Source organism: Theropithecus gelada, chromosome 15 (assembly GCF_003255815.1).
Source record: "Theropithecus gelada isolate Dixy chromosome 15, Tgel_1.0, whole genome shotgun sequence".
NCBI classification, from domain to species: Eukaryota; Metazoa; Chordata; class Mammalia; order Primates; family Cercopithecidae; genus Theropithecus; species Theropithecus gelada.
In genome coordinates this window covers 75,267,462-75,280,023 of record NC_037683.1, presented here as the reverse complement: position 1 = coordinate 75,280,023, position 12,562 = coordinate 75,267,462, and the positions used below count along the sequence as shown (strand labels likewise).

The following is a 12,562-nucleotide window of genomic DNA, read 5'->3' as shown; positions in this document are numbered from 1 at the left end:
AGAGGAGATAGTGAAAATGAAGTATCAACTGAAAACAATTTAGGATTGAATTATCAGAGAGACTTTAACATCCCGTCTGTCAGTTTATACATTAAGTTGTGAATACGCCTTGTGATTGTAAAAGTGCTTGGGCAAAGGTACCTGTATGTCTTACAAACATGAAAACTGAGGTGAGAGACCCTTTGCTCTGACCCATAGTATACTCTTTTCCCAGCAGTGTATGATTCAATTCATTTTTGCTTATTTGCTAGGAGGTAGTTCGACGCCTTCTTACTTCTGAGTTTATTCCTATTTCATCCCAGCTCTTCCAACTTTAAGAAACTGAAGAGGGCAGCAAAGTAATCTGGGCATCTTTTATCAGGGCAGTCAGAGGCACCTGACTGATTGAGCTGCAGATAGATTAATGGAGGAGCTCTGTTGCTGTATTGCCTAGTTTCATCCTCTTGGACTATTTTCATATACTTGAATAGCCTGATTATCTGAAGTCAGAAGTGAGTTGACAGTGCCAGTTAGTGGTGGCAGTAATTATAACTGAAGGTATCTGTGAGCACTAAAGCATTCCATTCAGTGACACGAAGGTAATACTTACCCTAGCTCTTTAGGATAAAATATGTGTAATATGTCAATAGATATTCTGTAAGTAAGACGTAATACTAGCCCTAGAGTCGATGGCTATATTTTTTTCTACCTTCCAGAATTGTAATCCATCTTCCTTTTAGATTAAAAAAAAAAAAGGTAACTTGGTAAGCTTAAACTCTTCGACCACAGCTACTATATAAGTTATTTTTAAAACAAAATTTTTAAGTTTATTTACTCACTAAAAGTATAACTATAGTTATATTTCTTTTCAATAGGTTAGTCATATTCTTGGAGTCTATTTTTTAACTTAAGCCTGCATACAAAGAATTAAACCCTGAAGACATTTTATGTCATATCTGCTTTCACCAGACTGGGTATAATTCTGATTTTTGTTTGTTTTTTAAACCTTAAGTGTTCTCAGTGTTTTCTTTCATTTAAGACATAGGTGTCCTAGAGGAAAATGCTAATTTTAAACTGATTCTAAAATTGTTATTTTAAAATACTAAAAATAATTTAAATACAGATTTTGATACAACTAGGTTCTCCCAAGAGAAAGGTCTTCTGACATCTAATAAGTTCATTGATTTACTATTGTTAGGTGATGAATGCACATACTAAGTTCCAGCTAAGTCAGGTGCTGCTTCCAATTCGGTGTTCCTCTTTGACCATGTATTATCAGTAAAATGTAGTGATCTCAAGCAGCCAGAAATCTTCATTTTCATTAGCACAGACATTTGGATGCTTTAGGCTTATTGAAATTTATCTTTTTATGGAGGCCTTTAAAGAATATTCTCATACAGCACTTGTTCTTAATATCTTTTAAACTTTAAGGATTCTCTATTGTCTGGAATGTGGAAAGTAGACCTGGGAAAGTCATTTGTGCCTTGCTGACAAATTTATATTTCTGGATTTCTTTCTACATTATTCCAGCAATTTACCTCACACCCTTATCAAAGATCACTATTAAAACAATCATTTGCTTTAGTTTTCCAACGTTCTCCCTTCCCCCAACAAACGTTATTTAAAGAAAAATTCCATGTATTTCTAGTTGTTTTCTATTATACGTGGCACAGATGTTATTACTTTCAGAAGAACCCTACAGGCTATCTGAGAACCAATCCCCTGGCTTGGGGGTGACATCAGAAAACTGATTTGTCTTCTCTGCTGGTGGGGGAAAGCATAATCCTATTATCTGGAATAATATGGAAAGAATCATAGAATCTTAACCATCAGGTAAGGTATAATTCACCTTTTAATTGAGCTAATGACTCGATTGTATACTTAAAGAAAAATTACGTGGTTTAAAGACCTTTTTGTTGTTTTTTAGGGCATTGGCCCTAAACTGTGATGCTCCATTGGATGATAAAATTGGAGCAGAGTCTCGGAATTGGAGAGCTGGTAAGCCAGTCAGAGTGATACGCAGTTTTAAAGGGAGGAAGATCAGCAAATATGCTCCTGAAGAAGGCAACAGATATGATGGCATTTATAAGGTGCTCTATCTGGCATGACATCTTGTTTGTCATTCTTCCTGGGCTTTCAAGGCAGGGTTGTTACAAGGGACTACTGTGGGTGGGCTCGAGGAAACAGTAGCCATCTTATATTGCTACTTTTTCTGGAAATTTAACAGATGCATAAAGCAAACTCTTAATTTTAGCACTTTACTTTTAAGGCTTATTTCGAGTTCCTAAGGGCAGAGTTATATTTTGGGTTAAGATTTTTTTTTTAAATGTATGTTCTCTGTAATAAAGCCATTTAAGTAACTGGCTGTTGTATAGCTTGATTTTTATATATCTTTTTAGAATAATTTTAGTTGTAATAGATTTTCAAAGCAGAGCACATTATAATAATAGATTTGCATTCTTTGTTTAAAAAGAGGCATTTGCTGCCATCTTTACTATACAAAATTCTGTTAATTAGCATAATCCTGTTACTCTCTTAACTTTATAGCAGTCTGTACTCATATGGGAAGTACTGTGATAGGAATTAGGTCAAAAATGTTTTAGCGAATATTCTTGACTTACTATCCTTACAGCAAAGCAGTATATTCAGAAGTTGCATTTAATTCTGGCAAAGATTATTTTGATACCACTAATGTGATGAATAAGCCTAAACTTTAAATCTCAAACTGGCACTGAAATATTGTAATTTAGGTGGTGAAATACTGGCCAGAGATTTCATCAAGCCATGGATTCTTGGTTTGGCGCTATCTTTTAAGAAGAGATGATGTTGAACCTGCTCCTTGGACCTCTGAAGGAATAGAACGGTCAAGGAGATTATGTCTACGTTTACAGGTTAGATTACATTTGTCTAGCTACCTATGTGTTCATAAAAATATATACCTCCACTATCTACATGCCTTAACACTGGATATAACCCACAGCAATTGATTGGTGGACTATAAGGGGTGAGGAATAAGATCATGCAAATAGAGGAAAAGAAGAGAAAAGGTGGTATCCTAGATGTCAGACTGCCCTAGGACCAAGGGTTGTGCCTGGGAAAAGCTGGACTTGTTAATTTTAAAAGTAAAGTATTTCCAAATCAATTTGGAAATGACTTGAAGTGTGAGGGAAAGGGATTCATAAAATGTAGGTATAGGAGGCCCTGGAAAAGCACATTTATCCTAGAGGGCACAGGGGATGTCTGTCTGGTAGGGGAAGGGTGGGAGGTGACTTTATAAGAGTGGTCTGCTTTCTCCCTTTCTCACTTTTCCTCACCCCTTTTCTCTCTTCCCCCGCAAAGCTGCTTCCCTGCTCTGCCACCACCTTTAGTGCTTTGCCTTTTTTCCCCTTTGCCCATGCTCTGCTGTTAACCCATAAAGACTTCGTTGATTTTGTATGCATAGTGGATGGTATGGCTGCATTTCCCCTTCACTGCCTGTATACCCTAGAATTTGTCCCTGACACTGACTTCAGTGCATGGTTTAAGTTCATCTCCCATCATTCCCCATTGTTGTGCTTCCCATAAAAACTGCCAGCTTTATCATTTCCCCTGGCTCTGCCCACACTGCATGTGTAGGGACTGAACTATGGGCAAGTGTCTGACCACCCATGCAGGTGAGTGTGTGTCTTCTAGTGCAAGTCTGTTTCTGTTTTTGTTGTCTTTTTAAACTCATAGAATTGATTGTTGAAAATAAGACCATCAGCTGCTAAAACAACTACTAAAATAATTCTTTTTAATATAAAAAAAACTTCGTCAAATTTACTTTCAGAAGATTTTTCAGATGTCCCTGTTGAGACATTGTTCTAGATAGGTTAGATTTGAAACTGTGATCAGAAGCATGTGAGCCCATCTGCTATGATGAGTACTAGTCATTGAGACCTGAAACATAACAGTGCTTTAAGCATGACTGTTATTACAAAGCATGCTCCTGCCACCCCACCCACCCCCTCAAAGGTAGCCATTGAAACATAAGGATAATAGATAGAATGTATTTCTTCAAGTCTAACTCTTAGCTGATGGAAGATTTAGTAATTTAGTTGCTTTAGGTTTTCTAAAAGCTCCTTCTTACTTTAGGAGATGAGAAGTTTGACCTTTAATGTTTTTGATATTTTTTTAGATCAACTCCACAATTTACTATGATCCAATCTATTTGCTTTCTATCTGTTGTGCTCTGTGATTGGTTCTCATTTACCTTCATATCTGTATTCTACTTTCCTTACACTTTAAAAAAATCTAATCACAGCTCCTGAAGACTTACCTTTCTTAGATCTGAAACTTAAGATCAGTGTATTATAAAATGGAATCTCTTAGTAGTTACAGCTATGTGATTTTACACTGAAATTGGGATTTTAATAGTTACCTGTGCTTTGAATTCTTTTCCTCTGTCTGTTTCTTTTATGTAAAGTTTTTCAGTTTGGGGCAAGTGTAGTCCTCCCCTCCCTTTTAATTTCTCATCAGGATCTAAACTCCCCTTCTCTGTGAAGCTTAAATCTACATTGTACTCTGCCTCCTTCCCCCATCAGTATCCAGCAGGTTACCCTTCAGATAAAGAAGGGAAGAAGACTAAAGGACAGTCAAAGAAGCAGCCCAGTGGAACCACAAAAAGGCCAATTTCAGATGGTAGGTAATGATTGCAAAATATAAATAATAAGATCCTTTTTTTGTTTTTGTTTTTGTTTTTTTGGGAGACAGGGTCTCACTCTTGTCACCCAGGCTGGAGTGCAGTGGAAAGATCTTGGTTCACTGTAGCCTTGACTTCCTGGGCTCAAGTGATCCACCTACCTAAACCCCCGGAGTAGCCCACGGCTGTACACCACCACACCTGACTAATTTTTGTATTAGCCAGGGTTTTTTTTTCTAATTTTTGTATTAGAACATGGAGTTTCTCCATGTTGCCCAAGCTGGTCTCGAACTCCTGGGCTGAAAGGATCCTCCCACCTCAGCCTCCTAAAGTGCTGGGATTTCAGGTGGAAGTCACTGCATCCAGCCAACATACTTTTTAATAAAGAGAAATATTAAATGAGATCACTTGGACTCAGGAAGGGGAACATCACACACCGGGGCCTATATGGGGAGGGGGGAGGGGGGAGGGATTGCATTGGGAGTTATACCTGATGTAAATGACGAGTTGATGGGTGCAGCAGACCAACATGGCACAAGTATACATATGTAACAAACCTGCACGTTATGCACATGTACCCTACAACTTAAAGTATAATAATAATAAATAAATTTTAAAAAAAAAAAGAAAATGAGAGACTTACAAGAAATGAAAGCAAAGGATTTGGCTGGGGGAGGGCGGTGGTAGAAGATGGATCATTTGTTTATTTTAATAGTGTCAGAGCCAAATAGCAGGAAATAACAATATCCTAAATTTTAGGGGAAATTAGATGCTGTTTTATGTTGGTTATCTTTCTGCTAAACATTACCTGTGCCAGTTAACTCTTTTGTTTCATAGTTCTGCTTAGAACCACTTAGGGGAAATTAGATGCTGTTTTCTGTTGGTTATCTTTCTACTAAACATTACCTGTGCCAGTTAACTCTTTTGTTTCATAGTTCTGCTTAGAACCACTTGTAAGTCTGCTGATACATTTTTAAAATAAATCTAGATGACTGTCCAAGCGCCTCCAAAGTATACAAAGCATCAGATTCAGCAGAAGCAATTGAGGCTTTTCAACTAACTCCTCAGCAGCAACATCTCATCAGAGAAGACTGTCAAAACCAGAAACTGTGGGATGAAGTGCTTGCACATCTTGTGGAAGGACCAGTATGTGAAGATTTTTAAAAATAATAACATTCTGATATTAACAAATGATAAATAATTGTCTCATGAAGTATGTTTTTCACGTGTCAGTCAAAACTTCATCCTTTTATCTGATTTTCTCCTCATCCAGTGCCACTACCTTTCGGAAATAATCTAAGGCAACTCATATGCATGCTCCTAAATTTACTTTAAACCTCTTAGAATGCTGGATTTTGACTTCTCTATGCCCAAGCTTACTTTACTTGGAGGTACTGTTCTCAGAAGAATTTTCAGTTGTGAAACATGATCAGTTTAATCTAAAAATCGCCACAAAAGTTTTTGTTACAGTTCAAGGTTACTTAACAGCATAAGTCTTAAGCAGTTCAGCACAATTTTCAAAACCTACATGTTAAACTAAGCGGTAAAATTAACCAGATTATCTATTAAGTATTTTATGTTTTTAAATTTTTCATTTTTTCTTAATCACATAATTTTAAAGTAAAAACAAATCACATAGTTAATTAACCTGTGGCGCCGGGCGCGGTGGCTCAAGCCTGTAATCCCAGCACTTTGGGAGGCCGAGACGGGCGGATCACGAGGTCAGGAGATCGAGACCATCCTGGCTAACACGGTGAAACCCCGTCTCTACTAAAAATACAAAAACTTAGCCGGGCGTGGAGGCGGGCGCCTGTAGTCCCAGCTACTCGGGAGGCTGAGGCAGGAGAATGGCGTGAACCCGGGAGGCGGAGCTTGCAGTGAGCTGAGATCCGGCCACTGCACTCCAGCCTGGGTGACAGAGCGAGACTCCGTCTCAAAAAAAAAAAAAAAAAAAACCAAAAAACGTGTGGCTTTTGTGTTAAGCTGTGTTTTGCAAGCAAGCCTTTCTTATCAAATCCCTAAAGTTGGAGGCTTCAAATATGAACTGTCTCTTCATTCTTTACTCACTTATTGTGTCTTTAATTTTACTTATAAATTTGAATCTTCTTTTGAATATTGACCCCTTGTCATTTATAGTACAATTACTTTTCTGTTTTCTTTCTCTCCAAAGTGTTGATGTGCCCCTATGTCTGTATGTCTTTGTATGTCTTTTCTATCTAGACTTAAAGCAGCAACACAAAAACTCTACAGCGTTTCCTTTGTGAGAGATAGTCATTATTATTAAGGAAGAATTTTTAAAATATGATTTTTAAACTTTTAGAAATGCTGAAATTTATCAAATATCATTTGGATTTATATTGGAATTGTTATTTCCTTTGTCTATAAATGTGATACATAGAGTTATCCTTGGCAAAATGAGGCTTACATGCTTACAGGGCAGAGGAAAGTGATTACACTTTGAGAAGTGTTACTTGTATTTTAGCCAGGACACCCAGGCATAAGGAGAGTCTTTGTTAGGTCACACTCATTTTCACTTACAGAAAATTAAGATACAGGAAGCAGTTGTTAATCAGCCTAATTATTCTCTGGTTGGGAAAGATACTGCTTGTTAGTGATAACTGAGGTGAGTTCCCACTGTAGGTGGGAAAGAAGCAATTACAGATGGAGGAAAAAGCCACCTGAGTACATGTGAAAATTGTCTTCTCTATGGGTGGTATCCCACTGGTGACAGAATCTGACCTGTCTGGGTCATATTATTGTGACCTTGCTGCTAGTGATTACTCTGGATGTTATGTACTATTGCCCTGGACAAGTTTCATGCCCATTCTCTTCAGATAGGCCAGGAACACATTTATTAAGCCAGAAAAAACAGGTGTTAGCCAACAGTAACTTTAAATAAATACATATGTGAATATGTATTTATGTCCAAACTCATTCCAAAGTCCCTGTGATCAGGAGCCCTATCTACATCTGTGGTCTCCTCTTTCTACTCTTGTGCCCAGATTGCTTGACTGCAGTGGTCACTGTTTTATTTATACACCCTCAACATCTTGATGCCCCTGGGCCTTTACATACGTACTGTTTATCTGACTGGAATTCTCTTTTCATGTGTCTCACTCTTTCATATCCTTTAAGTCTGCATTAATAGAGATTCCTCAGAGAGGTCTTCCCAAACCTCCCTTTCTAAAATAGCAGCTCTTTTTAAAATTCACTTTAAAAAAATCCACACAGATGGGGTTACTATGTTGCCCAGACTGATCTTGAACACCTGGCCTCAGGTAGTCCTCCCGCTTCAGCCTCCCAAGTAGCTGGGTTTATAGGCGTGAGTCAGTTTGCTCTGTTTCATCAGTTATTACTATCTGAAACTGTTTTTTGTTTGTTTACTCTCCTGTAGGAACGTAAGTTCCAGGAGAGCACAGACTGCCTTTTTATTACCACTGTTGATGAGTCCCTAGCACATTGTAGCTACCTGTAACTCAAAATACCTTTATTAGATATACCCATATTATAGGAACTATGGAAGTACCAGGTTAAATATTGGTCATTAACAAAGGAATTTGTTAGGGAGAGAGTACCTGGTATAAAGTTTTCAGCATCTCCCCATAATTGCCGTGTTTTAAAAATGTGTTTGTAATACCTTGTCCATAATGCATTTGACTTTAATGATCCATGTTCATAAATCAGTTAATATGAGACATCTTTTGAAATGTGACATTTGATTTTTAAATTTGAAACTTGTAAGGTTTTTGTTTGTTTGTTTTTGAGACGGGATCGTGGTCTGTCGCCCAGGCTGGAGTACAGTTGCATGATCTCAGCTCACTGCAGCCTCCACCTCCTGGGTTCAAGTGATTCTCCTGCCTCAGCCTCCCAAGTAGCTGGGATTGCAGGCACCTGCCACCGCTCCTGGCTAATTTCTTGTGTTTTTTTCTAGCGACAGGTTTTGCCATGTTGGCCAGGTTGGTCTAGAACTCCTGACCTCAGATAATCCACCTGCTTCGGTCTCCCAAAGTACTGGGATCACAAGTGTGAACCACCGTGCTCAGCCTTACTTTTTCTATTAATATAAAAAATAAATATGAAATGCACTCCCTTACTACCTAAAATAACTGAAGGATTATCCTTATGACTATTTAGCAAAAAAATACTTCTAGCTTAAAAAAACAAACAGCCAAGATGAAATGGAGCCAGTAATGGCTTTTGAAGAATATAGGGTATCCATTTGATCATGTTTACTTTAGGTGTCTCTACTTTTTATAATTTCATCCTACCGTAAGTAAATATTAGCATCAGGAAGGTATGGGATTTTAGGATTGAGGTAAAATATCACAGAATAATCCTAGGAAATTAAATGTTTTGTGTGTGGTATTAGATACTACAGAGTATTGTTTCCTAGTGTTTTGTTTTGTTTTGTTTTGTTTTGTTTTTCAAGCTCCAAGAGACAAATATTCAAGGTTTATAACAGCAGAAGATTGAATAGATAATACATGTTCATACACTAGAATACTGTGCAGAACAGCTTTTTGAAAACAGGCAGTCAGTATGTAATGACCTTGAGACAAGCTGCCCATGATTTTTTTAAGTGAAAAATAGTTTATCCCTGGAATGTGATGTTTAGAGGGACATTGACTTTTTAACATCATATGTTGACTTTGCAACTTTTCCTACCTAATACTATGATTTAAAACTAACGTGTGTGGAATGGGGTTTCTTTATATAAGTTTGCTTTTCTCAGGTAGTTACAATCATGACTACTTGATTTTTTTAAATAGAAGACATTAAATGTGACTGAAACATTTTTATTGCTAAATAATGGATATATTTTGGGATACATGTGAAATTTTGATATATTCATATAACATGTGATAATCAAATCAGGGTAATTGGAATGTTCATCACTATAAATATTTATCTTTTCCTTATACTGGGAACATTTGAATCATTCTCTACTAGCTGTTTTGAAATATACAATAGATGAATTTTATGAACTGCTAACTTTTCTTTCCTTATCCTTGGGTACTGTTGTAGAATTTTCTGAAAAAATTGGAACAATCTTTTATGTGTGTTTGCTGCCAGGAGCTAGTTTACCAGCCTGTGACAACTGAGTGCTTCCACAATGTCTGTAAAGTAAGTGGAATTCCTTCGTCATTTTCCCTGTTAGGCATGAAGGCACACTAATCTCTATACCTGTTCTTAGCATGCTAAGAATAAGAAACATTTTCCATGAAGCAGGATAGTTGTGGAACCTTCTAGTTAAGAAGCATTTAGTTACGTCTTGGTGGTAAATGCATGTTTTAATTAGATAGTAATAATAATTCAGATATATATCGTTTGAGGTATTCTGTCATGTTTGGAATTTTGAGGAGGGGCTGAAATGGGAAAGAAGGTAAGAGGTCATTGCTCTTGTCTATGTAATAACTTGTATGTTTTATACATTATAGTGCAAACTGGAGTGTTTTCATTAATAAATGATATAAAACAGTTATATCTAGCATCACGCCCAGATGAACTGAATACTGTGTTTTCAGTGTGGTGTAAAAGGAAAGTGTGTGTTTTAGTCAAGCCAAGGTTTGAATCTTGCTCTACCCAGTGGTGATTATGTTTCCCTAACTTCAGAACTTCAGTTTCTTTTATAAAATGGAAACAAATCTACATATGAGTTTGTGCCTGATCTTGAGTTGATTAACTATATATTTAATGTATTTAGTACTGCTAAATGTATATATATGTATGTGTGTGTGTGTGTGTGTGTGTGTTTTGTTTTTTGGGTTTTTTTTTTTTTTGAGACGGAATCTCACTCTGTCATTCAGGCTAGAGTGCAGCAATGCGATCTTGGCTCACTGTAACCTCTACCTCCCCAGTTCAAGCAATTCTCATGTCTCAGCCTTCAGAGTAGCTGGGAGTACAAGCATGCACCACCCTGCCCAGCTAATTTTTGTGTTTTTTAGTAGAGACAGGGTTTCACCATCTTGGCCAGGCCAGTCTTGAACTCCTGACCTAAGGTGATCCACCTGCCTCAGCCTCCCAGAGTGCTGGGATAACAGGTATGAGCCACCATGCTTGGTTGCTAAGTATATTTTTGGAAGACTCACCATATGTTAAGTGATTTGGTAAAATATAAAATTCATTTCTAAGCAAGGGAATCCTGATTCTCCCCTGCCTCCCCCAGGGCTCTGTTTAGAAACAACAGGGTTAAAATCTAACCCAAAAGATTAGGCTAGTGAGAACTATATGTAATCTCTAACTCCATCATTTTAGTAGACGAGGAAACTGACGCACAAATTAAATAATTTACCTGAAGTCTGAGAATATCTGCCAGAGATGAAACTAAAGCCATGACTGTAGGCTTTTCCATAGTGCAGATTCAAGCCTTTATGTTTGTTCATTCTGTACATTTCCCTCATTACCAGTGTCTGGTTCATATTTAAAAGCGTAAGTTGCTGAGTACTTACATGCTTTATGCTCAGATTAAATTGGATGTTTTTGTTTTTACCATAGGATTGCCTACAGCGCTCCTTTAAGGCACAGGTTTTCTCCTGCCCTGCTTGCCGGCATGATCTTGGCCAGAATTACATCATGATTCCCAATGAGATTCTGCAGACTCTACTTGACCTTTTCTTCCCTGGCTACAGCAAAGGACGATGATCTGTCTGCTTTCACTGTATTGTTCATGGTGGCTTTTTGGACAATAAAGAATCTAAAATGGGCGGGGAGGGTGGAAGAAATGGTGGACTGTATCTCTCACGTTCTGAAGCAGCTAATCCTCTTTCCCACATAGCCATCATCTTGTGTGTGTAGTAAGAGGCCCATTTCTCAACTGTCTTTTAAATATCTAAAGGTAGTTCCTGTAACAACTAGTTTTAATGAGTAAAAACTCAAAGCCTCAGCTCTAGTTGATATCCAAGTTATGATTTATTTTGCAACTACCTCAGGACAGAAAAGATTTATGGGGATTTTAAAAATCATTGAATAACTAGTTAAATGAAATTTTAGCTACACACTGCCTCCCAAATATTAGTTGTGCCTGGTTCTTGTAATTTGATTTTACAGAAAAGGAAATGACACTTGAGATCCTTGGAATGAACACAGCTTCTATAGTGTGCATATACTTTTTTAACGTCTCTTCTTCCATTACAATGTGTGTTTTGCAAGGACAGGTTCATTTTTTTAGCCCACTTTGTGAACTCCATTGTGCTTTTTTCTGGTGTTTTATGCAAGTTGACTACTAATGACTAATGAGAACAATAATGAATGCATTGTTGCTGCATTAGTGTAATGTGGTGTGGTTTTGCACTTAAAAGAGGTATTCATGCTCTAGTTGTAAATGTTCATGAAAATCCACTTCTGTACTAGTCGAACTGCTTTTCGTGTCTCACCAGTGGTTTTACATCTGCAGAGTTTTGAGGGCTGTGCTGACCTTTGAGAGGATTTGAAATTGCTTCATATTGTGATCCTAAATTTTATATTCACTATATTCCCTAAAGTATACCTTAATAAATATTTTATGATCAGAAAAACAGCTCTTTGCTTTACTTTTTTACACTTGTCTGGCTTATGTTACCAGTTCTAAGGGATCCTGTATTTCTGGAGTTTTTCATTGTGTATCTCTATTGAAACATTTTTTTTACTTTGCGCTGGTAGTGAGAACCAGCATGAAATCTTAAGCACTCAGAACAGATTTCTTCCTCAGTTTTTTTGTTTGTTTTGAGATGGAGTCTTGCTCTGTTGCCCAGGCTAGAATGCGGTGGCACAATCTTGGCTCAATGCAAGCTCCACCTCCTGGGTTCACACCATTCTCCCACCTCAGCCTCCAAAGTAGCTGGAACTACAGGCACCTGCCACCACACCCGGCTAATTTTGTTTTTGTATTTTTAGTAGAGACGGGGTTTCACCGTGTTAGCCAGGATGGTCTTGATCTCCTGATCT

General features: G+C 37.5%; 1 protein-coding gene across 1 annotated transcript in view; it reads left to right on the top strand.

Annotated features, from left to right (window-relative positions):
* UHRF2 (ubiquitin like with PHD and ring finger domains 2) overlaps positions 1–12,153 on the top strand; it is a 99,685-nt gene extending 87,532 nt beyond the window's left edge. The window contains exons 11-16 of the mRNA XM_025360301.1: positions 1,907–2,069; positions 2,730–2,870; positions 4,542–4,638; positions 5,628–5,785; positions 9,665–9,763; positions 11,135–12,153. Coding sequence (XP_025216086.1) covers positions 1,907–2,069; positions 2,730–2,870; positions 4,542–4,638; positions 5,628–5,785; positions 9,665–9,763; positions 11,135–11,281 — 805 coding nt within the window. The 3' untranslated portion in view covers positions 11,282–12,153. The remainder of the gene's footprint in view (positions 1–1,906; positions 2,070–2,729; positions 2,871–4,541; positions 4,639–5,627; positions 5,786–9,664; positions 9,764–11,134) is intronic.
* The last annotated feature ends 409 nt before the right edge of the window (positions 12,154–12,562 follow it).